Source organism: Haliotis rufescens, unplaced genomic scaffold, assembly GCF_023055435.1.
Source record: "Haliotis rufescens isolate VD_foot unplaced genomic scaffold, xgHalRufe1.0.p SCAF_6, whole genome shotgun sequence".
NCBI lineage: Eukaryota > Metazoa > Mollusca > Gastropoda > Lepetellida > Haliotidae > Haliotis > Haliotis rufescens.
Window position 1 is genome coordinate 36,649,869 of NW_025964334.1, and position 26,001 is coordinate 36,675,869.

A 26,001-nucleotide genomic window follows, 5' to 3' on the forward strand; every position below is an offset into this window, starting at 1 on the left:
TTTCATAGTGGCAAATATATTTCCTTTCACGCTATAAACACTCAGAGTTACTTTTTAAATTGCCAAAATTCTGTTTTATTTTGGATAAAATAAGCCAAATAATAAGCCGAACAATCGGTCTAAATTGAAGCTGGATGTCACGAGTTGCCATACATGGTGTTTATCATTCCACAATTTACAAGCTTCAGAAACGTCACCGGCTGATGAATATTTCTACGTGCAAGAAAAACTGTCGAATGAGGTGTTGGACTCATAACAGACCAATCATCGGTCAAACAGTTGGACATAGGTTGCGGGGTGCCATTCTGCCACTGCCGTCGATCTTCCGTCAAACACGTCAGCTGTGGGTGCAATATCATCGGAATCGGTACAACAGGCTCTGGAGAAGGCTTACCGACATGTGGACGTCGGTTATGCATAGACCAGGCCGATGACCTCGTTTGAGCTTGGAGACGTTTCTATTGGAAACATTTATTGTTATAGCATGCTACTTAAAATTATAAAAGTAAACATCGGAATTTGGATCGGGTGGGGTGTACAGGTATATGTATACTACCGACAAAACAAAGGGAACTGATGAACAGTGGATGTGAAAAGACGATAAATGTCTGTAAAATGTGTGTAGATCAATATCACAACACAACACTTTGATGGTACATGTACATTGTTGATGAATCTGCGTATGGTTGCCCTTGGTATTGCCCGCCATTCCGAATGAATAGCTACCCCAAGCTGGGCCACGTTGGCGTCCGCCCGAGAACATCCCAGAGATGGGGACATAGGGGGCATGTCAGAGGACATAGCAGACCAGTTCAATGTCCGTATGCCTTCTCTTCGTCGATAATCGGTGACGACCTTGGCGCGATGTGATCTGGCATTGTCATCCGATAATTCTAGCGAATGGAACAGCAGGACGCAACATTTCGTCAACATATCGCTGGTCGGTCAAATGTCCATTCGGGGGCACGGGTGGCCCAGTCGTCTAAGGCGCCGCGATTCGCTGTGCAGAGTCGGGTCCCCTGGACACGCCAGAAACCTATGATTGTGGGTTCGAATCCCGGTTCACCCCGATTATGTTTCTAGGTTTGTCAGCACCATACCCGTGCTCGTGGGTTTCACCGAAGTGGTAAACGTCTGAGACCTGCATCACTTCGGGCTTTCCTCCCACATTAAGCTGACACGCCGCGATATAACTGGAATAATGTTAAACGCGGCGTTAAACCCAACTCACTCATTCACTCACTCACTCACTCACTCAAATGTCCATTCACAAATTCCAAATGAGTGCGCTGGCATGTGTGATGGCGCCCCCACACCATGACAATACCGCCCCCATACCGATCATGGTCAAGAATTGTTTCCAAGCATACCGCTCACCGCTACGCCGTCGACAACGTTTTCTGCCATCTGTGAATCGGAAGTAACACCTTGATTCGTTTGTAAACATGATGTAATAACATTAGCGCACAGCTCGTCCCTGTTGTGCCTACCCCATCTCAATATTTTCCACCCCTGGCTCTGGAAAGCTATGGTACAGTAAATACATATACACTTATTAAAAGAATCAATATCCTTGGTTCTACGACATTTATTGACATGGGAGTTAGGGCGAGAGATTATAAATTTACAAAGAGCTCTCAATAGAGATTTATCCTGTGAAATAGTTAAATATTATTCTGATTCGATACTTGCATAATGTTTGAGAAAATGTGAGAAGGAAATGTGTTAGTGCCAGTTTTGCTACAATATCTAAAGGTCTTTGTTTAAATGTATTAAAAAAACTTTTCATTACCGATGTCTTGTGAGATCCATACAAAGGAAAATCCATGATTCAATAATATGCTTCCTACATCAGACATTCAATTCCTTTTCCATTCATCATCTGATCGCTTTATGAATTTTGTAACATTGAAATGAATACCTGTCTACTTCCATTTTTAATAATTTGTTTCCCATATTTCAAAACAAATATGAACCTATAGACCACAGCCATTAGTTTACCAAGTACTGCCTTGAAGCATATTTACCAATGTATAAAAATCGCTTAAAATACAAACATTGAATTTTGATCTATTGGGTAGTACAATTGATGTAATGAGACGATCCTGTCTGGGTGTCGTTCTTTCAGACCTGCCACGCTCAGGTCTCATTGCAAACCCGCCCGTTTGACGGTACTTGTCCCTCAGTCGATAAATTTCGCTGTTTGATTTGTCAAACATTCGGGCAACTTGGGATATTGACCCCCTCTATTGTACTCACAGTTCGCCATTTTGTCTGTCATTGAGATACTGTATCGGAAGCATTTTAATCGTGTGCTTAGCACATTTGCATTGGTGTTTATGAATTCCCCAATAGTGAGTGAGTGAGTATGGTTTTACACTACTTTTAGCAATATTCCAGCAATATCATGGCGGGGGACACCAGAAATGGGCTTCACACATAATACCCATGTCGGGAATCGAACCCGGGTCTTCGGCGTGACGAGTGAACGCTTTAACCACAAGGCTACCCGACCGCCCCGAGTTCCCCAATAAGCAGAGACACGTCATGATGTGAAATTCCATTGTGATTGGATGTTGCGTTCAGTTGCAATGCCACGGTATTGTATATTATTTACTCGGTATAGTATAAATCCATAAACAATATCTATGATACATCGGTTTGTACAAAACAGATCACTTTACTTTGTATATTATGCCCTTTGCTCACATTAGTCCTTTCCTCGGAAAAAACACATCAAAGGATTCGTTTACCAAAGGAAATAAAGAAAAAAGTGGAAGACAAAAACGTGTCAAGGTATTATTCCTCGAGTGATATGTGACAGCAGCCATGATGACTGTCAAATTGTACAAAACGAATGTTTATCTTCAAATCTACGCATGAAATCCGCCTACCCTAAATCACACCAACGTGACTCGCTGTTATATCAGATCTTTTTTATCTTAACATAGTGTCAACATGTTTACCTATATCACGTTGGTGTGTTACTCCTAGTCTTTGTGGGACTACCTGAAGGTTCCGCGTTAGCATAGTCCCCATGAAGCTCAGATGACCATCCTCAAATCAATATATATAATAATCAATAAGCCGTTTAATCATACTATACCGCACTGATCGATGATATTGAACCCTTTTTGTCCCATGGTCACGCAAATGTATAGTGTTAAGGATTTTACGAATCGCCTTGATCTGACAAGCTTAGTTACATTGTCGCAACACGCAGTGTGGCTTAATTGTACTGGTCTCGCACAGGACACAACAAAATACTGTAGTCTGTTTTGAAGCAATATGTAAGTCGGTGGTCAAATCTCGCTTGTAAACACAAAATGTAAGTATAACGTCATTGCAATATATATTTTCTCAATATATTATATAGATATGCTTGTATCAACAGTATATGTTAAAAAATCAACAGGCCTATATGTTATAATTATGATCTCGCGTCTGTTTCAGGGATTGCGAAATTTAACGTAAGGTCACATGTCGAACACGGACGTTTCCTTTTAAAATATTTTATTAGAAATTTTCCCTTAAATATATATTTCTTCACTTTAACCCTCTTCATTACGCCTCTGTTAAGTTACTTATCCATATGCAGATGGGTAATCGTAACATGTTACATCTTCTTTATGTGCTACTAATGGGTGCTAATCTTTTCGCGAATACCTGGTGTCATTATTGTTTGGTAGTGATTTATAAGCACATGCTAATGATATAGTCAGAATCGCACAATGGACTGTGCTTTAAGTAAAGATTTTTATGATTATGGGATGTTTTTGTCTCTTTCGCCTGATCACATACAGGTACCAGCGCACAAGGAAAAACAACGATGATCATATGATTTTATTGATAGATGAAAATTAATGAAAATTAAGAGGATACGCATACGGACTAAACGGTTTTATAGATTCATAACCTACTAGCTTTATTTAAAAGGAACCACTTCCAAACTGACCCCTCTAGGTGATGCCGTTTAATACTATTGGGTTATAAACGTCACCTCAAATATTCAGTTCTTATTGGAATAAAAATATCAAGGATTGGAGCTGGTGAATCCATGCCAACCAGAACGGGGTAGTTTTTGGACATTACCATGCCACCGACATCTTACCCACATTCGTTGAAGAGATGGGTACTTCTACAGGGGCCTTGCATCTTCTTGTCGGCATAGTTTCCACAAGAAGCAGAGAAAGGACCTATGTGATGCCACCTTTGCAGCCATGTGTGCATTGATTCAGAAAAATCACGCACAGCATATGTGCATTGTTGCATTAGGGATGAAAAATGTTTGAACATAGAAAAAGATGCATTTGAATTTTGGTAAATTCGGGCAGGTTTCCAGCCACAGAAACAACCACCCAAACGCAACCTAACGGTTTTCCAGTCACCGCAGATGGTCATTCGTTGAGTATTGGACGTGCAGCAATTGCATAGGGCATTTTGTGTTTCTTTGAATTGAACATAGCTCTCTGAACATTGTCTGTTGGGCGTTTCATACTTTTTTGAATAAGCACATGTTAAGTTGGTCATCTTTGCATATGTATCATGTTACATATTAATTTTATATATTGTTATTTTAAGTATGATATCATACGCCAAAATAATATTGTACAACAAATAAATATATTCGCAACAAAACATAAAGCATCGTACAATTTGAGTGAGTGAGAGAGTTGGGTTTAACGCCGCTTTTAACAGTATTCCAGTTATATCTCGGCGTGGCAGCTTAATGTGGGAGGAAAGCCCGAAGTGATGCAGGTCTCAGGCGTTTACCACTTCGGTGAAACCCACGAGCACGGGTATGGTGCTGGGAACCTGGAAATATAATCGGGGCGAACCGGGATTCGAACCACAATCATATGTTTCTGGCGTGCCCAAGAGACGCAACTCTGCACAGCGAATTACGGGGCCTTAGACGACTGGGCCACCAGCGCCCCCCGTGCAATCTGAAGTCACTTAAGCAATATAAGATGTAACTGTAGTACAGAGAGGGTCTACCAGCATCTTGTAGACCTTGAATCTATTGTACTGTCTCCGTTTCTTTCAGATCTATGCCTGAAGGTGTGACTAACCATGGAGTTTCACGTCTTGACGCACCTGTTGGTTCTATGGCTGAGTCTTCTCCCTGCAAATGGTATGTAGCTAAGTCCATATATCACCTGTTGCATTGTTACTTTATGATAACGCATATGGATACTTTACAACACCTACGGTATTCTTATTCTTTTGGCAAACTGCGTAGTGTTCATTCAAAATAGCCATGATTTCATAGTTCATAAAACAGGCGACACAGTGTTCCATGTAGAATTGCGTCCCTTTGTCGTGCGAGGATCCGTTCATATTGGGCTCCATTCCCAGTTTTGCCCTAATTTGCCCTTGATTATGTCAGCCCATGTATACCCCGACAGACCAGGCACCTAATGTGAAATAATAATAATAATAATAATAATAATAATAATAATAATAATAATAATAATAATAACCAGCCAGGATCAACCCAAACCCTCTTTGCTGCATTTTAAAATTTTAATCTGTAAATAATAACAACAACAAAATAATAATAAAAATAACATTACATTCGTTGCATCCCGGTTTTTGATCACTCGCTTTAACATAGTCTTCACTTTACAGCCGCTCTGTGGCACTTTCCTTGTTTTTGGAGATACCAAACCGGTACGTTATTGCATTGGAAACGCGGTAATCACGCAATTGTAACGCAGTTATTCCACATACATAGAGCGTTGTTACAACCCTTAATGTAAAAATTACTCTTAACATAAAGGTTTTGTATTAAGGGTTACGTGTTAACAGTAAGGGTTAATATCGTACATATCGCCTCTTATTGTGAAAAATTCTTATAAACAAAGTGTCATTAGAAATATAGGGTACGTTTTGCTATTTGCACATCTTTCATTGTTTTTGCTCGGTTTCTTGTAATTATTCGTAAAAGGCGACAGCGTGAGAAACTGACTTTGCTCAGATCTGACAACGAGAGGGGCCATTATTAGAATGGCAGGCTCGTTATTGAGGACATGCCAGCTACTACTTTGGAAGGTGATGAGCATCAGTTGTCGGTTCCAGTCGCAGATCGCGACTCAAGTGGAACAGCGTCAGTTGTGGATCAGGAGCGGATGCTGCCGTCAAGGTCGAATGTTAACTCAGCCTCAGGGAATTAACATCCCATTAGTAAGACATCCCATTAGTGAGACACCCATTGTAAGACAGTGGAGTAGATGGGATTATTTAAACAAACACAGCCAGTCTACCCACTTAACAATGGTCACAGCCCATGATTAGCGGATTAATTAATAAGAGTAGGCCAGTAATTCCGTTTGAATATTCTCAGGAAATAAATGAGTTAGGAGCTAGTAGGAGCTTACTCAAAAAGTTGAGATGCATGTTTTGTTAAAACGTACTTATTACACATATAAATTCCCCCCCAGTCTGTGAACATTTTATGCACAATCATGGCAGGTTTGCAACAGGTTCAGTTCATTACCAGTCAAAGAGGTACTCTCCAGGTCCTCTTTCAGGGATATCTCCACTAAAAGAACAAAGTAAGACAAACTGGTACTCATTGGCGATGTGCCTTTAAGACCTGCATTGGCAAATGTACAACAGTTGGAAATTTTGTTAGAAATTTCACTGTACACAACCACCCACCAGAAGACACCAGCAGAATCCAGTTCCTTGGCAGCTTAAGGAAGAGAGCAAGAGAAGAACCAACCACTCCTATGCCAGCCCTCTACAACGACGAGGTCTTGACACATGATCCGGAGGCTGCAGCTATATTTCCCTCCTTCAGCTCAGTCGGCGGCGCCATGTACAGACACCGCAGTCACACCATCCCGAAACTCCCTAAAACCAGAGCTGAAGTCGACATTGCAGCACCCTGGAGAGAGACCCATGACGGTGAGCGGTTTCTGCTTTTTGCCGACGGTGAAGAAGACAAGATGCTGGTATTTGCAACTAGTGATCAGCTTAGAGTCCTCCAGTCAGCTTCCATTGTCTACATGGATGGTACTTTCTCCGCCTGTCCAGATCTTTGGAATCAGCTTTACATACTGCATGCACGGAAAGGAAGCATTACCTATCCCCTAGTCTACGCATTGATGCCTGATCGTCGGACTACAACTTACCAACGCCTCTTTGCTCAGTTGAAGGTCCACATCCAACAACTACTGAACCAACCATTCCAGGTGGACTTTGAAGTTGCTGCCATTAGAGCCCTCCGGACAGAGTTTCAAGGTTCAGACATCAAGGGGTGTTTCTTCCACTTTACCCAGGCGATTTGGCGGAAAACACAGGAGCCTGGTCTTGCTGTTGGATACAGAGATAACCCCCTTGTGGAACAGTGGATCCGACGAGCTGCTGCCTTGCCTCTGCTGCCCTCTTCAACAGGTTCAGGATGCATGGATTGACTCCATGAACCAGCCTCCCGATGTACCGAATGCTGACGAATTCAACGACTACATAGTAGCAAACTGGGTGGATTATGAAGCCAGATTCCCTCTTTCGCTGTGGAACCATCACCAGACATTCGGCCCAAGGACCAACAACAACCTGGAGGGTTTCCACAGTCGCCTCAATGCATCACTGAATCATCGTCATCCTAATCTCTACAGGTTCATCGAGATCATCAAGAAGATTGAGAAATCTGAGAAGACCAAGCTATCTCAGTTAGACCTAGGTGCAGCTCCACCAGCAAGAAAGCGTGTGTACAAGGAGATTGACAATCGACTTTCCAGACTGAAGGATCAGCTATCCCAGGGTGTCAAGACACCACTCCAGTTCTTGGATGCTGTTGGCAAACTTCTGAAGATGGATTAAGGTTGTGTCAGTGTGACAACCTCGATGTGAACTGTAATGTGAACTGTGATATAAACTTTAACTGAACTCTAAGTGGCGAATGTGTTAGAAAAATGGATTTAAGGGATGGATGAATTAAAATGTTGAATGAAATAAAGTAAAAGAGGGTATCAAGCATCTTGAGTCATTTCTTTTGTCTATAATAAGACAAGTCCATTTTCATGATAGGGGTTAATTACCTGATTAACATGTGCAACCAGGTATGACATTGTTGTTTTAAGGTGTCTCACAACTGGGCTGTCTTACTAATGGGAGGAGACCGCCAGGGCTCTTACAGCGAGTCAACAGGCAAAAGCATGTCTTTCATTGCAAGGCATATAGAAGATTTAACCAACATTGGCTTTGTTTCTTTTGTATCGCAACATGCCATTGTTGCTTTATATGAATCATAGTCAATAACTAATATTACCTCTTATGTGACATGATAATGAACAGTTTTCGACGACAACATGTCACTATCGTCTAAGGCGTCGCGATTAGCTGTGCAGAGTTGCGTCCCTTGGGCACGCCAGAAACCTATGATTGTGGGGTCGAATCCCGGTTCACCCCGATTATGTTTCTAGGTTTGTCAGCACTATATCCGTGCTCGTGGGTTTCACCGAAGTGGTATACGTCTGAGACCTGCATCACTTCGGGCTTTCCTCCCACATTAAGCTGAGACGCCGTGATATAACTGTAATACTGTTAAACGCGGCGTTAAACCCTACTCACTCACTCACTAAATAGATCGATTGGCTTTGGTGTACATAGAAGCGACAAAACCCTTTCCATATTCATAAAAAAGCTCTGCCAACGTCACAGTCGACTGCACGATTCCGACTGTATTATGAGCATGTGTTTATTATCACTATCAAATAGTGACGACACCAGATGTTCGCGAAAAGGTGGGCGTATCCTTCCCCACCGGTGGCACATGCAAAGACATGACAATTGTTCACCTAAATAACACGGGAACATTTCGTACAGGTTAAAATAGGACATTGCATCGAACATGTAACCCTGCTTTGAACACTTTTCAGTCAGGGGTGCCGCTAAATTAGATATAAAATTGGGAAACATTTTAATTATTTGTGATTTGAATACTTTTGAAATATTTTATTTGAGATACCTTATTTTGCATTTAAGGAGGTAAATGGACATACATCGATGTTGCCTACAACTACGTGAAAGGTTACGACTTCGGCCACGAACCTATTGGCCGGAATTACGTCCGAGGCGAGATAAAGGCATGTCAAAGTATGGAGGTATACATTTCGGACAACGACGACTGGGACAACTACGCCTATTACCAACTCGACTACTACGGGTCCTATACCGCTATACTTGATGGCGGTAGCTTTCTCACCTGGGAATATGGCCTTGTGCTTGCGTGTGACACATGGAAGCCTCTGTGGTTTGCATGGGAGGGGACTTCCTTCTCCATGGGGCGTGGACTAGAGCCAAATGTTGACACGTATTTGACTGCTGATTTTGGGAGATCATTCAGCAAGAATATCCTCATCCTAGCATCGTTATCAACAGAGGCGTCTGGCCAATGGAGGTGGCTGACAGGTAAAATCAACGTCTCTATACAGTCGAACCTCCTTAATATGTTAATCCATTGTTCCCAGTTTCGTTTAGTCCTACTGAATGAGCATTGAGTGAGTGAGTGAGTGAGTGAGTGAGTGAGTGAGTGAGTGAGTGAGTGAGTGAGTGAGTGAGTGAGTGGTTGGGTGGTTGGGTGGGTGAGTGAGTATGGTTTTAAGCCGCTTTTAGCAATGTTCCAGCAATATCACTGCGGGGGACACCAGAAATGGGCTTCACACATTGTACCCATGTCGGGGATCGAACCCGGGTCTTCGGCGTGACGAGGCTTTTACCAGTAGGGTACCCGACCGCCCCTCCAACTGAATAAAGTTACGTCTGTTTTTGAACTTTTAATGTGCGTAATGAACACTGTGTATATGTTTTAAATGTATATTACGTATACGTGTGTATTCCGTGTGTATACCCTGTTTATACTATATGTGTATATACTCCGTGTGCATACTTCGTGTGTGTACTCAGTGCATACTACATATACTCTCCGTGTGCATATCTGCCCCGTGTGTATACTCTGTATTTACTATATGTGTATATACTCCGCTCCGTGTGCATATCTGCCCCGTGTGTATACCCTGTGTATACTATATGTGTATATACTCCGCTCCGTGTGCATATCTGCCCCGTGTGTATACCCTGTGTATACTATATGTGTATATACTCCGCTCCGTGTGCATATCTGCCCCGTGTGTATACCCTGTGTATACTATATGTGTATATACTCCGTGTGTGTACCCAGTGCATACTACATATACTCTCCGTGTGCATATCTGCCCCGTGTGTATACCCTGTGTATACTATATGTGTATATACTTCGTGTGTGTACCCAGTGCATATTACATAAACTCTCCGTGTGCATATCTGCCCCGTGTGTATACCCTGTGTATACTATATGTGTATATACTTCGTGTGCATACTTCGTGTGTGTACTCAGTGCATACTACATATACTCTCCGTGTGCATATCTGCCCCGTGTGTATAGTCTGTCTAATCTGCGTATACTCTGTGTTTATACTGCATGTGTATACTCGGTAAGTTACCTGCATGTATATATTTGGTAATATGTATTCTCCGTGTGTATACTCTGTAAGTTATCTGCATGACATTGTGTATATTCGGTATGTATTCTCCGTGTGTATACTCTGTAAGTTATCTGCATGTGTGTATCGGTATGTATATTCCGTGTGTATACTCTGTAAGTTATCTGCATGTGTATATTCGGTATATATACTCCGCGTATATACTCTGTAAGTTATCTGCATGACATTGTGTATATTCGGTATGTATACTCCGTGTGTATACTCTGTAAGTTATCTGCATGTATATATTCGGTATGTATACTCCGTGTGTATACTCTGTAAGTTATCTGCATGTGTATATTCGGTATGTATACTCCGTGTGTATACTCTGTAAGTTATCTGCATGACATTGTGTATATTCGGTATGTATACTCCGTATGTATACTCTGTAAGTTATCTGCATGTGTGTATCGGTATGTATACTCCGTGTGTATACTCTGTAAGTTATCTGCATGTGTATATTCGGTATGTATACTCCGTGTGTATACTCTGTAAGTTATCTGCATGTGTATATTCGGTATGTATTCTCCGTGTGTATACTCTGTAAGTTATCTGCATGACATTGTGTATATTCGGTATGTATACTCCGTGTGTATACTCTGTAAGTTATCTGCATGTATACATTCGGTATGTATACTCCGTGTGTATACTCTGTAAGTTATCTGCATGTATATATTCGGTATGTATACTCCGTGTGTATACTCTGTAAGTTATCTGCATGTGTATATTCGGTATGTATACTCCGTGTGTATACTCTGTAAGTTATCTGCATGACATTGTGTATATTCGGTATGTATACTCCGTATGTATACTCTGTAAGTTATCTGCATGTGTGTATCGGTATGTATACTCCGTGTGTATACTCTGTAAGTTATCTGCATGTGTATATTCGGTATGTATACTCCGTGTGTATACTCTGTAAGTTATCTGCATGTGTATATTCGGTATGTATACTCCGTGTGTATACTCTGTAAGTTATCTGCATGTGTATATTCGGTATGTATACTACGTGTGTATACTCTGTAAGTTATCTGCAAGTGTATATTCGGTATGTATACTCCGTGTGTATACTCTGTAAGTTATCTGCATGACATTGTGTATATTAGGTATGTATACTCCGTATGTATACTCTGTAAGTTATCTGCATGTGTGTATCGGTATGTATACTCCGTGTGTATACTCTGTAAGTTATCTGCATGTGTATATTCGGTATGTATACTCCGTGTGTATACTCTGTAAGTTATCTGCATGTGTATATTCGGTATGTATACTCCGTGTGTATACTCTGTAACTTATCTGCATGTGTATATTCGGTATGTATACTACGTGTGTATACTCTGTAAGTTAACTACATGTGTATATTCGGTATGTATACTCCGTGTGTATACTCTGTAAGTTAACTACATGTGTATATTCGGTATGTATACTCCGTGTGTATACTCTGTAAGTTATCTGCATGACATTGTGTATATTCGGTATGTATACTCCGTGTGTATACTCTGTAAGTTATCTGCATGACATTGTGTATATTCGGTATGTATACTCCGTGTGTATACTCTGTAAGTTATCTGCATGTGTATATTCGGTATGTTTACTCCGTGTGTATACTCTGTAAGTTATCTGCATGTGTATATTCGGTATGTATACTCCGTGTGTATACTCTGTAAGTTATCTGCATGTGTATATTCGGTATGTATACTCCGTGTGTATACTCTGTAAGTTATCTGCATGTGTATATTCGGTATGTATACTCCGTGTGTATACTCTGTAAGTTATCTGCAAGTGTATATTCGGTATGTATACTCCGTGTGTATACTCTGTAAGTTATCTGCATGACATTGTGTATATTCGGTATGTATACTCCGTGTGTATACTCTGTAAGTTATCTGCATGTATATATTCGGTATGTATACTCCGTGTGTATACTCTGTAAGTTATCTGCATGTATATATTCGGTATGTATACTCCGTGTGTATACTCTGTAAGTTATCTGCATGTGTATATTCGGTATGTATACTCCGTGTGTATACTCTGTAACTTATCTGCATGTGTATATTCGGTATGTATACTCCGTGTGTATACTCTGTAAGTTAACTACATGTGTATATTCGGTATGTATACTCCGTGTGTATACTCTGTAAGTTAACTACATGTGTATATTCGGTATGTATACTCCGTGTGTATACTCTGTAAGTTATCTGCATGACATTGTGTATATTCGGTATGTATACTCCGTGTGTATACTCTTTAAGTTATCTGCATGACATTGTGTATATTCGGTATGTATACTCCGTGTGTATACTCTGTAAGGTACCTGCATGTGTATATTCGATATGTATACTCCGTGTGTATTCTCTGTAAGGTACCTGCATGTGTATCGGTATGTATACTCCGTGTGTATACTCTGTAAGTTAACTACATACGTATACTCGATATGTATACTACGTGCGTATACTCTGTAAGTTAACTACATGTGTATATTCAGAATGTATACTACGTGTGTATACTCTGTAAGTTAACTACATGTGTATATTCGGTATGTATACTCCGTGTGTATACTCTGTAAGTTAACTACATGTGTATATTCGGTATGAATACTCCGTATACTCTGCATGTATCCATCTCTGTTCCCAGACGAGCCTCCCCTCTTCAACTCTCCCTCGCCTGACGGTAACGAAGCCCTCGTTATACCGGAGGACACAGCCCAGTACCAGGCGTTGTACGCCCTGGCGGGCACGGACCCTGAGGACGACGAAATCACCTTCGCAACTGACACCCCAAACACCAATTATTTCCAGGTTGGAGAAACATATGAACTTGTCAGGATGAAATAACATTCCAAATTCAAATCGTTTATCCCATGTATGTAAACCTGAAATATGTGTTATGTGTATTGTATCATGTATATCCCCGTAACTATAATCTCGGGCTTTCTTTCTGTCCCGTCACTATTATCACGATATTATTCTATCACGACACATTGTTCTCAATCTATATTGTACTTCGACCTAATTATCGCGATAGACACCGTTTAATAACACTATGGTCTCAACATATATTGCATCACGACACAAAAGAAATATCCATATGCATCGTATCAAGACACTATAATCTTAATATGCATCGTATCACGACACTATAATATCAATATGTATCGTATCACGACACTATAATTTCAATATACATCGTATCACAACACAATGATATCGGTAGTTATCGTGTCACGACACTATCATATCAATATACAGCGTAACACGATTTTATAATCTCAATATTAATCGTATCACGACACTATGATATCAATATGTATCGTATCACGACGCTATAATATCAATATTAATCGTATCACGACACTGTAATATCGATATGCATCGTAGCAAAACACTATAATCCCAATATACACCGTAACACGACACCATAATCTCAACATACATTATATCAAGACACTATAATCCCAATATACACCGTAACACGACACTATAATCTCAACATACATTATATCACGACACTATAATCCCAATATACACCGTAACACGACACCATAATCTCAACATACATTATATCACGACACTATAATCCCAATATACACCGTAACACGACACCATAATCTCAACATACATTATTTCACGACACTATAATCCCAATACACACCGTAACACGACACCATAATCTCAACATACATTATATCACGACACTATAATCCCAATATACACCGTAACACGACACCATAATCTCAACATACATTATTTCACGACACTATAATCCCAATACACACCGTAACACGACACCATAATCTCAACATACATTATATCACGACACTATAATCCCAATATACACCGTAACACGACACCATAATCTCAATACACATTATATCACGACACTATAATCCCAATATACACCGTAACACGACACCATAATCTCAACATACATTATATCACGACACTATAATGTCAATATGCATCGTGTCACGACACTATAATCTCAGTGTATATTTATTTCTGATTATTAAGGTGTATTACGGGTATATCTACTTGATGGAAACCCTCGACTACGAGACAAACGGCCCGAATATGCTCATAACCCTAACGTAAGTAAATTCTTCCCCAAAAACCTTTCTTATCGGTTGTAGGGTGCTGGTGATGAGGAGGAGTAATACAAGGGGTTTTCTTGTGGGCTGGGATCGTGGCGTCGGGATGGGGAGAAGGTGGTTGTAGCCACGGTCATAAACGTTCACTCAAATCTCATCGTTTGTGCTTCAAGTTTTATGTAGTCTCCAAGAAATAACATAATGTATTTATTGATACAATATAATTTCATTCAACTTATGTTAATGACAATGACATGTAAAATCATCACATTTGAATGCATAAGCAAACGCATTATCTGTCATCCATCAAATATATGTAAGTGTAAACATTCAGTTAAACATATTCTAAGTCGATACAGCATAGTAACGTGTGTCATAGTTATCAATCCCGGATCTCCATGTTTTTTTTCTGTTTATCGACACCATACCCGTGCTCGTGGGTTTCACCAAAGTGCACGTGGTAAACGCCTGAGACCTGCATCACATTGGGCTTTCCCCCCACATCAAACTGCTACGCAGTGAGATACTTAAAAGGGGCGGTAAACCCAACTCACTCACTCATTCTAAGTCTGCTTCCAGGGCAAATGATGGAAGGCACACAGTGAGCAACACCATGCTTCTAAAGGTGACCAATGTCTATGACGTCACTCCGACCATCACGGCACACAGTATGACACTGCCAGAGGGGACACCCGTAGGAACCAATATTGGTTCTGCCTTCACTGTGGTCGATGGGGAGGAGGGAGACTCCTTGACGTACGCTATTTCTGGTAGGTTAAGAAAGTCTTTGGAGCCGCTATGGTATATTTGTTTTGCAATAACAGTTGAAGGAGTCACTGCATGGTGGAAACGACTGAATGAATAAAAGCAACAGGACCCTTTCCATGGTCATAAGACATCTCTGCCAAAAGCTCAGTCGACGTTCGCAAAATGATGAGTGTGTCCTGCACCATTGGTGGCACTTTTCAAAAACACTTGCAAAGGCAAGTCAATTGTTTATCTGAAAAGAATCAAGAGAACGTATGTTACAAATCAAAATCGTGAATTACATAAATTTTGTCACGTTTTGAAAGCTTTACTCAGGCCTTGAATGTTGTAGGCTTGACCAAAAAGCCTTTGAGCAAGAGTTTTATGACACTCTGTAGATTGTACCTAAAACATTGTAGATACCAAGACTGGTGCTGTTTGAAAATTGCTCGACATAAAGGGAAAGTTGACTATTGGAAAGTTGAAGTCTTCCCTCTTGCCATAAAGTCTTGTGGAGAGTTTTTAGTCGCTCTGGATCTTTATGCATAGACCTCACTGGTCACAATTATTTCTGTCTCAGGTGGGTAAATCAGTGAAAGGGAATTGGCTATTTGACCGTTATTGAACGATAACAGATCATCCACATACTTCTTGGCCTAATTCTCTTGTTTTGACTTTCGCAATCCGATCAGATTCACGTGCATGAACAAACCGGTCTTTAAATTTAAATGGTTTAAAACACATATATTTTGAGGAAACATGCTCAAGATAAGACAATTAATGACCGACCATGTTATAGGCTTTGATGCTTTCAGAAATAACATAAGCCATGTCCTACGCCGGAGGTGAACGTTACACGCGACCACCAAGTCACCGAATCTGTCTAACCGATACTTTTAGATAGGTACTCAAGTCATTGAAGTATGAATTCAGAGCCAACTGTCGGATCATGGCAACAAACGCAAGTGTTATTTGGAACAGACCATTTGATATTGTTCGGTTAGGTTGATTTTATCGAAAAAAATATCGTCTTGAAATAAATAAATATGCTTCAGATTGCTGTAAAGGAAAGGATTTGCCTGCCACAAAATTACACTGTTGCAAAATGTTTTTATTTAAAAGCAATTCAGGTTCATAGTTTAAAATATATTATAGCTGTAGCTGAACAAAATATCTAATCTCGATGCAAACGCCAGGGCCGTGCCTTTTGATTTGTTACAATTTTGAGAATTTATTTCTAGAAGTGATGATCTTAAAAAGAATTTCCTGGTACTAGTTCAACATGCACTCTCATTAACTCACGGGTTATTGATAGAACAAATTCATATTATTTCTCATAAATTACATCATTTGTGATTTTTGTATTTTTTTCTTATAAATAAATATTATTCATTCAAAACATTATCGTAAAGGTAAATAAACCATTCTTACCTACATGTAAATCCACACATCGCTTACGTTTGGAACACTGTTATTGACAATGTCCTGTTCTCGCATTCCCTCCATGTCGACCTTTGGTAACAAGAAGTCTATTTCAAATAAGCGCGATACGAGATTTTGGTCAAATCTCTCGTTCTCGCATTCTTACAATCGATACGTCGCTTGTTTCGAACTACGCTTAAGTCGAATTATGTTCAACTTGAAGTTACCATGTTAATGACATATTTCACATTAATCAACCTTTATCAAATGATTAGGGGTGATATAAAACATATATTTCCAGGTTCTCACTCGGACTTTTTATCCTGTGATTCCTCGAGTGGTCAGATCATCATCGCGAAGCTAATGGACTCGGAGGCCACTACATTCGACTTCAGCGGACTTGCACTGAGTGTTACCGACTTGGGCGGAAACCAAGCCACCTTGTCCTTCGACCTGACCATCTCCGACTACAACGACAACATTCCAACGTTTTCCCAGGACTACTATGAAGTCACCGTCAACGACGGTTCTTCTTCAGGTATTGTGAGAGATACTGAATCTTTCAGTGTACGACCCTACGCAGCAGATGATTTATGTGATAAGAGGGTTACGTTTACCATGATGAACACGAACCCTTCTGGATTTGATTGCCGCAATAGGCCACGACTGACGTTTAGTATAGTCAACGCTTTAGACACGAGCAAATTAGTGTGATGAGTCTGACATTAATTATACATATATACAGTGGCTGATGAGATAGAGATAAATATACAAACGCTGTCGTTATGTAAGTATCGCGTTGACGATGTCGTCATGTAGGAATAATACTTGCGATGTCGTCATAGAGGTATAAATCTTGCGCTGTCGTCATGTAGGTATAATACTTGCGATGTTGTCATATAGGTAATACTATAAATCTTGCGATGTCGCCATATAGGTATAATACTTGCGATGTCGTCAAATAGGTATAATACGTGCGATGTCGTCATATAGTTGTGATACTTGCGATGTCGTCATATAGGTATAATACTTGCGATGTCGTCAAATAGGTATAATACGTGCGATGTCGTCATATAGGTGTGATACTTGCGATGTCGTCATATAGGTATAATACTTGCGATGTCGTCATATAGGTATAATACTTGCGATGTCGTCATATAGGTATAATACTTGCGATGTCGTCATATAGGTATAATACTTGCGATGTCGTCATATAGGTATAAATTTTGAGCTGTCATGTAGGAATAATACTTGCGATGTTGTCATATAGGTATAGATCTTGTGATGTCGCCATATAGGTATAATACTGGCGCTGTCGTCATGAAGGTTTAATACGTGCGATGTCGTCATATAGGTATAATACTTGCGATGTCGTCAAATAGGTATAATACTTGCGATGTCGTCATATAGGTGTGATACTTGCGATGTCGTCATATAGGTATAATACTTCCGATGTCGTCAAATAGGTATAATACGTGCGATGTCGTCATATAGGTGTGATACTTGCGATGTCGTCAAATGGATATAATACTTGCGATGTCGTCATATAGGTGTGATACTTGCGATGTCGTCATATAGGTATAATACTTGCAATGTCGTCATGTAGGTATAATACTTGCGATTTCGTCATATAGGTATAATACTTGCAATGTCGCCAAATTGGTATAATAAGTGCGATATCGTCATGTAGGTATAATATTTGCAATGTCGTCATATAGGTATAATACTTGCGATGTCGTCATATAGGTATAATACTTGCGATGTCGTCATATAGGTATAATACTTGCGATGTCGTCAAATAGGTATAATACTTGCGATGTCGTCAAATAGGTATAATACGTGCGATGTCGCCATGTAGGTGTGCCACTTTCGCTGTATTCTTATAGGTATAAAAATTGCGATGTCGTGATGTAATACTTGCGATGTCGCCATGTAGGTATGATACTAACGCTGCCGTCATGTATGTGTAATACTAACGCCGTCGTCATGAAGATATAATGCCAACGCTGGCCTCATGACGGTATTGATACCAATGCTGTCGTCATGTAGGTATAATACTAACGCTGCCGTCATGTAGGTATAATACTAACGTTGCCGAAATATAGGTATATAATGCTATTGCTGGCGCCGTGCAGGTATGGATAACGTAAACTAATTATCCTGCCACGACAGACGTGTCAAATCTGCCGATATGTTACTTTGACGCCATACTTTACGCTTACCCACCGTGTCATCGTGTCAACATTATGCTGATCATTCCATGGACGTGATTATACCATATTTACCGTACCAGTTTACCAGCAAATATCTTAGAATAACGACTCACTCAATCTCTTAATCGCCCACCCAAAGGGATGCACACTGGCACCGTCCTGGCATGAAGTGATACAATACACCCAAGCAGCGATATAAGCAACCCTTACAAACTCTGTTTCAGGCGACATCCTGACGGTAGCTGTGACAGACAACGATGTTGCCAATCAGGGAATTTCTAATTCTATTTTCTCACAAGACGGCTCCACATCCGGGTTTTCCTTCAGTCTCAGTGGGAATACACTCAGTATCACCGCCGCGCTGGATTACGAGTCCCGGGAAGCGTACGACTTTAAGTACGTGTTGGTCCTGCAAGCTGTTGACAGCCCCCCTTCTGGGGACCCACTGACGGGGACAGCTGCTGTTGTCGTGAAGGTGAAACAAGGACACTCCTTATATTTCCTTTCATCATTTATATGTTTGTTTTGTTAGTTTTGTTAGTTTTGTTTGTTTGTTGTTTACGCCGCACTCAGCAACATGAGTGTACTCAGTAAGTAATCAAAGCTGGACCAGACAATCCAATGACAGACATAATGGTCGTCGATCTACGCAATTGGGAAACGATGACATGCATTAACTAAGATCAGCCGATCCCTTTAGTCGCCTCTTACCGCAAGCATGAGTTGTTGCTGAAGATAAATTCTTCGTATGATATATATTATTACAGTGAGTGATGTTGCTTTGCGTCACAGACAGCAATATATCAGCTATATAAGGACGGCCTTTATATAATCGAGAATGCCAGAAGTGATGGAGGCAAAATGTGGGGATTATCAAACTGTATCAATATTTTACTTTTGCCCGCAATATGTCTCTTAACGTGTGGGCCTGGCCCTTTCATGATATTCTATCAGTCTTGCTAAGTGTAGGTGTATTTGGATAGATTGAGCCTGTCAACGAGCACACACCGTATCTGGCATCTACTCCGTCTGGAAGCAGTATCGCTGAAAACACAGATAAACTGACCGTCATCACCACTATCTCAGCAGCTGATGATGACATGGGACCAGATGGTGTCCTCACGTACTCCATTGATTCTGTGACGCCAGGTAAGCCACGTGTAACCCTTTCCCTTCGAGTTTCTTTGGCACAGATTTAAAGGTTATAAACTAATTTATCATCCAAAAATGGGCTTCCGCGGAGATATCGCTTGGGTTAGATCGAGGGAAATCTTCCAGGAGATGTGAAATTGCATCACAATGCTTTGCAGACATCACCGTTACCATGACATCATAATATTAGGACATCACTAATCTGTGCCAATGATACTGTTTAGCTTTACAAAAGACGTTCAAGTTGCTGCATAAAACTGATTACAAACTAATAACGTTTCCCTTACCCTCGTGTCATTCGATATCAAATATATCAGCATCACCAAGCCTACATCAGCTGGCTGAAGTCGTCACAAGTCCTATATCACCTGGTTGTTGTTATCACCGAGCCTACATCACCTGGTTGTAGTCATCACCAGACCTACATCACCTGGTTGTTGTCATCAACAAGCCTACATCACCTGGTTGTAGTCATCACCAGGCCTACATCACCTGGTTGTAGTCATCACCGAGCCTACATCACCTGGTTGTAGTCATCACCAGGCCTACATCACCTGGTTGTAGTCATCACCAGGCCTACATCACCTGGTTGTAGTCATCACCAGGCCTACATCACCTGGTTGTAGTCATCATTAGACCTACATCACCTGGTTGTAGTCATCACCGAGCCTACATCAGCTGGTTGTAGTCATCACCAGGCCTACATCACCTGGTTGTAGTCATCACCAGGCCTACATCACCTGGTTGTAGTCATCACCAGGCCTACATCAACTGGTTGTTGTCATCAACAGGCCAACATCAACTGGTTGTTGTCATCACCAAACCTACATCAAGTGGTTGTAGTCATCACAAGGCATTCATCACCTGGTTGTATTCATCACCAAGCCTACATCAAGTGGTTGTAGTCATCACAAGGCATACATCACCTGGTTGTAGTCATCATCAGACCTACATCACCTGGTTCTAGTCATCACCAAGTCTACATCACCTGGTTGTAGTCATCACCAGGCCTACATCAACTGGTTGTAGTCATCATCAGACCTACATCACCTGGTTGTTGTCATCACCAAGCCTACATTACCTGGTTGTTGTCATCATCAGACCTACATTACCTGGTTGTAGTCCTAACCATGCCTACATCACCTGGTTGTTGTCATCAGCTGGTTATAGTCATCATCAGGCCTACTTTTTTAGTCATACAGGTTCATACAATTGTCGTCTTCTTCGTGAGCATTTACCATGTTCAACACGTCAGAGCAGATTATGCATGAATGTAAACATTTTATGAATCGTCAAACGTTTCCAAACAAGAACATCTGCGAAAAACATGTACGTATTTCTCTACCACAAAAAACCTCATGGTTATGTCGACAAGCCCGCTAAACCAGCCACAGTGACCTAACGGTGGTGTGATATTAATATCGATCTCACTGTAAGATAATTGTATGTCGTGAGACATTGCGATAATTCTCGGACGCTTCAAACTACAGGTGGTTATTTTGTTGACTCTTTGTATTGTGAAGATAAAGAACAACACGTCTTTCCTTTGCGTGTGTAGGCGGTCTCACGATACCAGTGGGTCCTGCTTACGAAACGCGACGCACATATTATCTGGATATACTGTCCTGGGCAAACAAAGAACATTTAAGCTAGAATCGGACACGTTTGGTTTTGGGTTTTGTCTATTAAGCAGTTGACATGTTGTTTGTTCGAAACGCACAATCCCGTTCCAATAGCTATAGTCTTCTATAATAAACCCTGTATCCTACATACGAATATTCGTTACAGTAAACTATCGTTATAGGAGAAATATTACAGCAAAACTTCTGAATATCTCGCAGGTCTTTTGTACAGCCTGTTTGTACAACACTTTCGATGTGACAACACTGTGTACTCCAGGCAATGCTGGAGCGCTTGCACTCAACTTTGTTTCAGTCACAAAGAGGGAAACCTTAAGTTTTTAAAGGTCCGCAAGTAGCTCAGTCGTCATCTTCCCTAGGCAAGGGAGTTAGCTGACAATAAAAGTCCACTTTCTACCCATGCCGAACTAGGCTTCAATAATGGAGTTATATTTTGGCTCGACTAACGAATCTATGCACACCCCAATCAAAGTCGCGAAACGAAATCGACATCCGGTTCGTAAACTGCCGTACAGAGTTCTTTCGATTGCAGGATTTGCAATGCATGTGAACCGAACACTTATCGTTTTTTACAGAAATAATCTAATCTTTCTTTTTTTATCAAGGTGCTCACGTGATTTGATGCAATTCGCGAAGTAAGACGCATTTTATTACAATACAGATCTTGATTAGCGATCAGATCGTCTTCACTGGGCTATTATATTTGAAGCAAACGCAAGTGATATGAGAGGTGGAATCTGACTGGTCCATAGGACATAGTTACAGTCAGTTGGAAGGTGCTACACACATGTAGGTCGTCAAAGGCACAACAATTCGATGTGCGGCGTGGTTCGAATCCCAAAGTCACCCTGGTTATGATTCGATGTTTGTCAGCATCATATATTTGTTCGTTGGTTTCAACAAAGTCTAGTACCTGCAATACTTTGTGCTTTCCTCCGACACTTAGCTTACAGGACACGATACCACCCAAAGAGGTGATAAACCCGTTTCACATACCAGTTTTTTCAACTTTAAATTCATTCATACTTATTCTCTAGAACCATAGGGGCGGTCGGGTAGCCTAGTGGTTAAAGCGTTTGCTCGTCAAGCCGAAGACCCGGGTTCGATTCCCGACATGGGTACGTTGTGTAGATCCCATTTCTGGTCTCCCCTGCCGTGATATTGCTGGAATATTGCTAAAAGCGGCGTAAAACCAAAACTCACTCACTCACCTAAGAAACATAGAATACTTCCTACCCAATTGTTCATGTGGACATTCTTGAAGCACAGGCATTACTTTTATATATGTCGTTATAAAATAGACACCTTTAACTTGATATTCAAATTTCATTGCATACAAAAATCAAAATTGAAAGCGACCAAACCTAATCAAAATTTAGCCTAATTCAAACGAATCATATAAAAATTGTTATAATCAAGCATTTCAATAAGCAAATGTCAGAGGTATACAACCACTAAAGTGCCAGGAAATTCATTGATCTTTTTTGGCAGCCTCGGGAACAGGTCTCTTCACTGTCGACGCCAGTACGGGAGAAGTAAAGGTCGGAGGTCAACTTGATGCAGATGCTGCTACAGGAGGCGTCACCAGCTACAGCGTCTCCTTCAGCGTCTCCGACAACGGTGCAACTCCCAAGTCCACCACAGGCTCAATCACTGTGTCTGTCACAGGCGTCAATGATAACAGTCCCTTCTTCGACCAGAGCGGGTACACTGTCAATGTTGATGAAGGTAGGGCTGTCACTGTGCTTGCACCTGCTACATCCGACCATGATGGAGATGCGCTGACCCTCACCGTACAAAGTGGGAACGATGATGGCCTATTCGTGGTCCAAGGCAGTTCGGTGGACCTTGCGGCAGCCCTTGACTATGAAACCAGCCAACACCACGTTCTCATTCTCAGGTATAAGTCTAATGATTCTCCCTTTAGTGTTTTTTTATAGTAATGTCCCGGCGGAGGACACGTCGAATCGGTTCCACGCAATCTACCCTTGCCTCACTTGGAAACCCGTGCACTTCTTTTCCAACCTTCATAATGTATAGGGTAGCCTAGTGGTTAAAGCGTTCGCTTGTCACGCAGAAGACCCGGGTTCGATTTCCGACCCGGGTACAATGTGTGAAGCCCTTTTCTGTTGTCCCCCGCCGTGATATTACTGGAATATTGCTCAAATCTGCGTAAAAGCATTCTCACTCACCTACATATGCGAGTATTACCAATAAGCCACCATTCCATTCATACATCGTGCAACATCTTCATCGCCGTGATGAGTCCTTAATGTTATTTTGTATACAGGGATCGATTATGCTCAAGTTAAGTTCTGGGGTATGATCTCACACATTCTGAAAATATATTACAGTGATAGACAAATATTGCCTTACTTACTTGGAATGTTCTGCACTTTTTGGATGAGCTTAGAAGCAGAGACATATTTAATCAATTCGATCTTCTTTGGAGAAGCTACCGGGTTTGCTCGTCCTCGAATTAGATACATATTCCTACCGGGAGACAACACAAAATTCCAAAATGAAAGATTATGCACATACCGTAACGTAAATAATATTGAAGATCTGTATCATTTCATCTTTATATGTCCGTCCTGAAAAGACATTTCGAAAGCAATACATACCAAAAAATTATGTAATTCGACCTTCTGACCAACAATTTATTCGCCTCATGGCAACCACAAATTATCAAGATTTTTAATCTGTTATGTTATATATAGAGCAGAAATGTAAAGAAATTAAACATGTGATTCTTTTTTGTAAAATGATTGTATGCACTTCATTCTTGTGCTGTATTGTATGCACTTCGTTCTTGTACTGTATTGTATGCACTTCATTCTTGTACTGTATTGTATGCACTTCATTCTTGTACTGTATTGTATGCACTTCATTCTTGTACAGTAACTGTATTGTATGCACTTCATTCTTGTACTGTATTGTATGCACTTCATTCTTGTACTGTATTGTATGCACTTCATTCTTGTAGTGTATTGTATGCACTTCATTCTTGTACTGTATTGTATGCACTTCATTCTTGTAGTGTATTGTATGCACTTCATTCTTGTACTGTATTGTATGCACTTCATTCTTGTAGTGTATTGTATGCACTTCATTCTTGTAGTGTATTGTATGCACTTCATTCTTGTACTGTATTGTATGCACTTCATTCTTGTACTGTATTGTATGCACTTCATTCTTGTACTGTATTGTATGCACTTCATTCTTGTACTGTATTGTATGCACTTCATTCTTGTAGTGTATTGTATGCACTTCATTCTTGTACTGTATTGTATGCACTTCATTCTTGTACTGTATTGTATGCACTTCATTCTTGTACAGTAACTGTATTGTATGCACTTCATTCTTGTACTGTATTGTATGCACTTCATTCTTGTAGTGTATTGTATGCACTTCATTCTTGTAGTGTATTGTATGCACTTCATTCTTGTACTGTATTGTATGCACTTCATTCTTGTAGTGTATTGTATGCACTTCATTCTTGTACTGTATTGTATGCACTTCATTCTTGTAGTGTATTGTATGCACTTCATTCTTGTACTGTATTGTATGCACTTCATTCTTGTACTGTATTGTATGCACTTCATTCTTGTACTGTATTGTATGCACTTCATTCTTGTACTGTATTGTATGCACTTCATGTATTTTGGTCTATGGCCTTTCATACAGTGATCATTGGAATTTGAATTTGAATTGAATTCGTTACGAATTTGAATATCAGTGATTCCTCAGACGGTTCTAAAATTTCTTTTCCCCTATCAACAAGATACACCAAATCATTTTCAACAAACCCTGTTTCAGACATAATATTTATGTACGAAAAATATGAAAGACAATTCAAATATATATTATCATTTGATAAGCAGAGGAATTACACTTTAAAGGTGCGCGAGTGGCCTGATTGTCAGAGGTGTCGTAATCCGCTGTGAAGAGTTGTTTCCACAGGCATACCAGGGTCCTGTGGTCGTGGATTCCACTCCCAGATTCTTCTTTTTATTGATGCTTGGATTGTCAGCAACCTTCCTCGTGGGTTTCAAAAAGGTGGTAAACGTCTGCATAAAAATGTAGTGGAAATGATAACTTAAGGGTCATGTCATCTCAGGTCAGACACGAGTCACTACAGGATCCGCAGGCGATGGGTTCGAATCCCAGATTCGCCCCAATTAGGAATCCGGGAATACCCGAGCTCTTTG

The 26,001-nt window shown here is 40.6% G+C and overlaps 1 protein-coding gene across 1 annotated transcript in view; it reads left to right on the forward strand.

The window, feature by feature from the left end:
* Positions 1-7,425: 7,425 nt before the first annotated feature.
* Positions 7,426-26,001, forward strand: part of LOC124112238 (protocadherin-16-like) — a 73,498-nt gene continuing 54,922 nt past the window's right edge. The window contains exons 1-8 of the mRNA XM_048386505.1: positions 7,426-7,807; positions 8,995-9,420; positions 13,164-13,327; positions 15,242-15,386; positions 17,087-17,323; positions 19,223-19,473; positions 19,982-20,147; positions 23,282-23,690. Of these exons, the coding sequence (XP_048242462.1) occupies positions 7,426-7,807; positions 8,995-9,420; positions 13,164-13,327; positions 15,242-15,386; positions 17,087-17,323; positions 19,223-19,473; positions 19,982-20,147; positions 23,282-23,690 (2,180 nt within the window). The remainder of the gene's footprint in view (positions 7,808-8,994; positions 9,421-13,163; positions 13,328-15,241; positions 15,387-17,086; positions 17,324-19,222; positions 19,474-19,981; positions 20,148-23,281; positions 23,691-26,001) is intronic.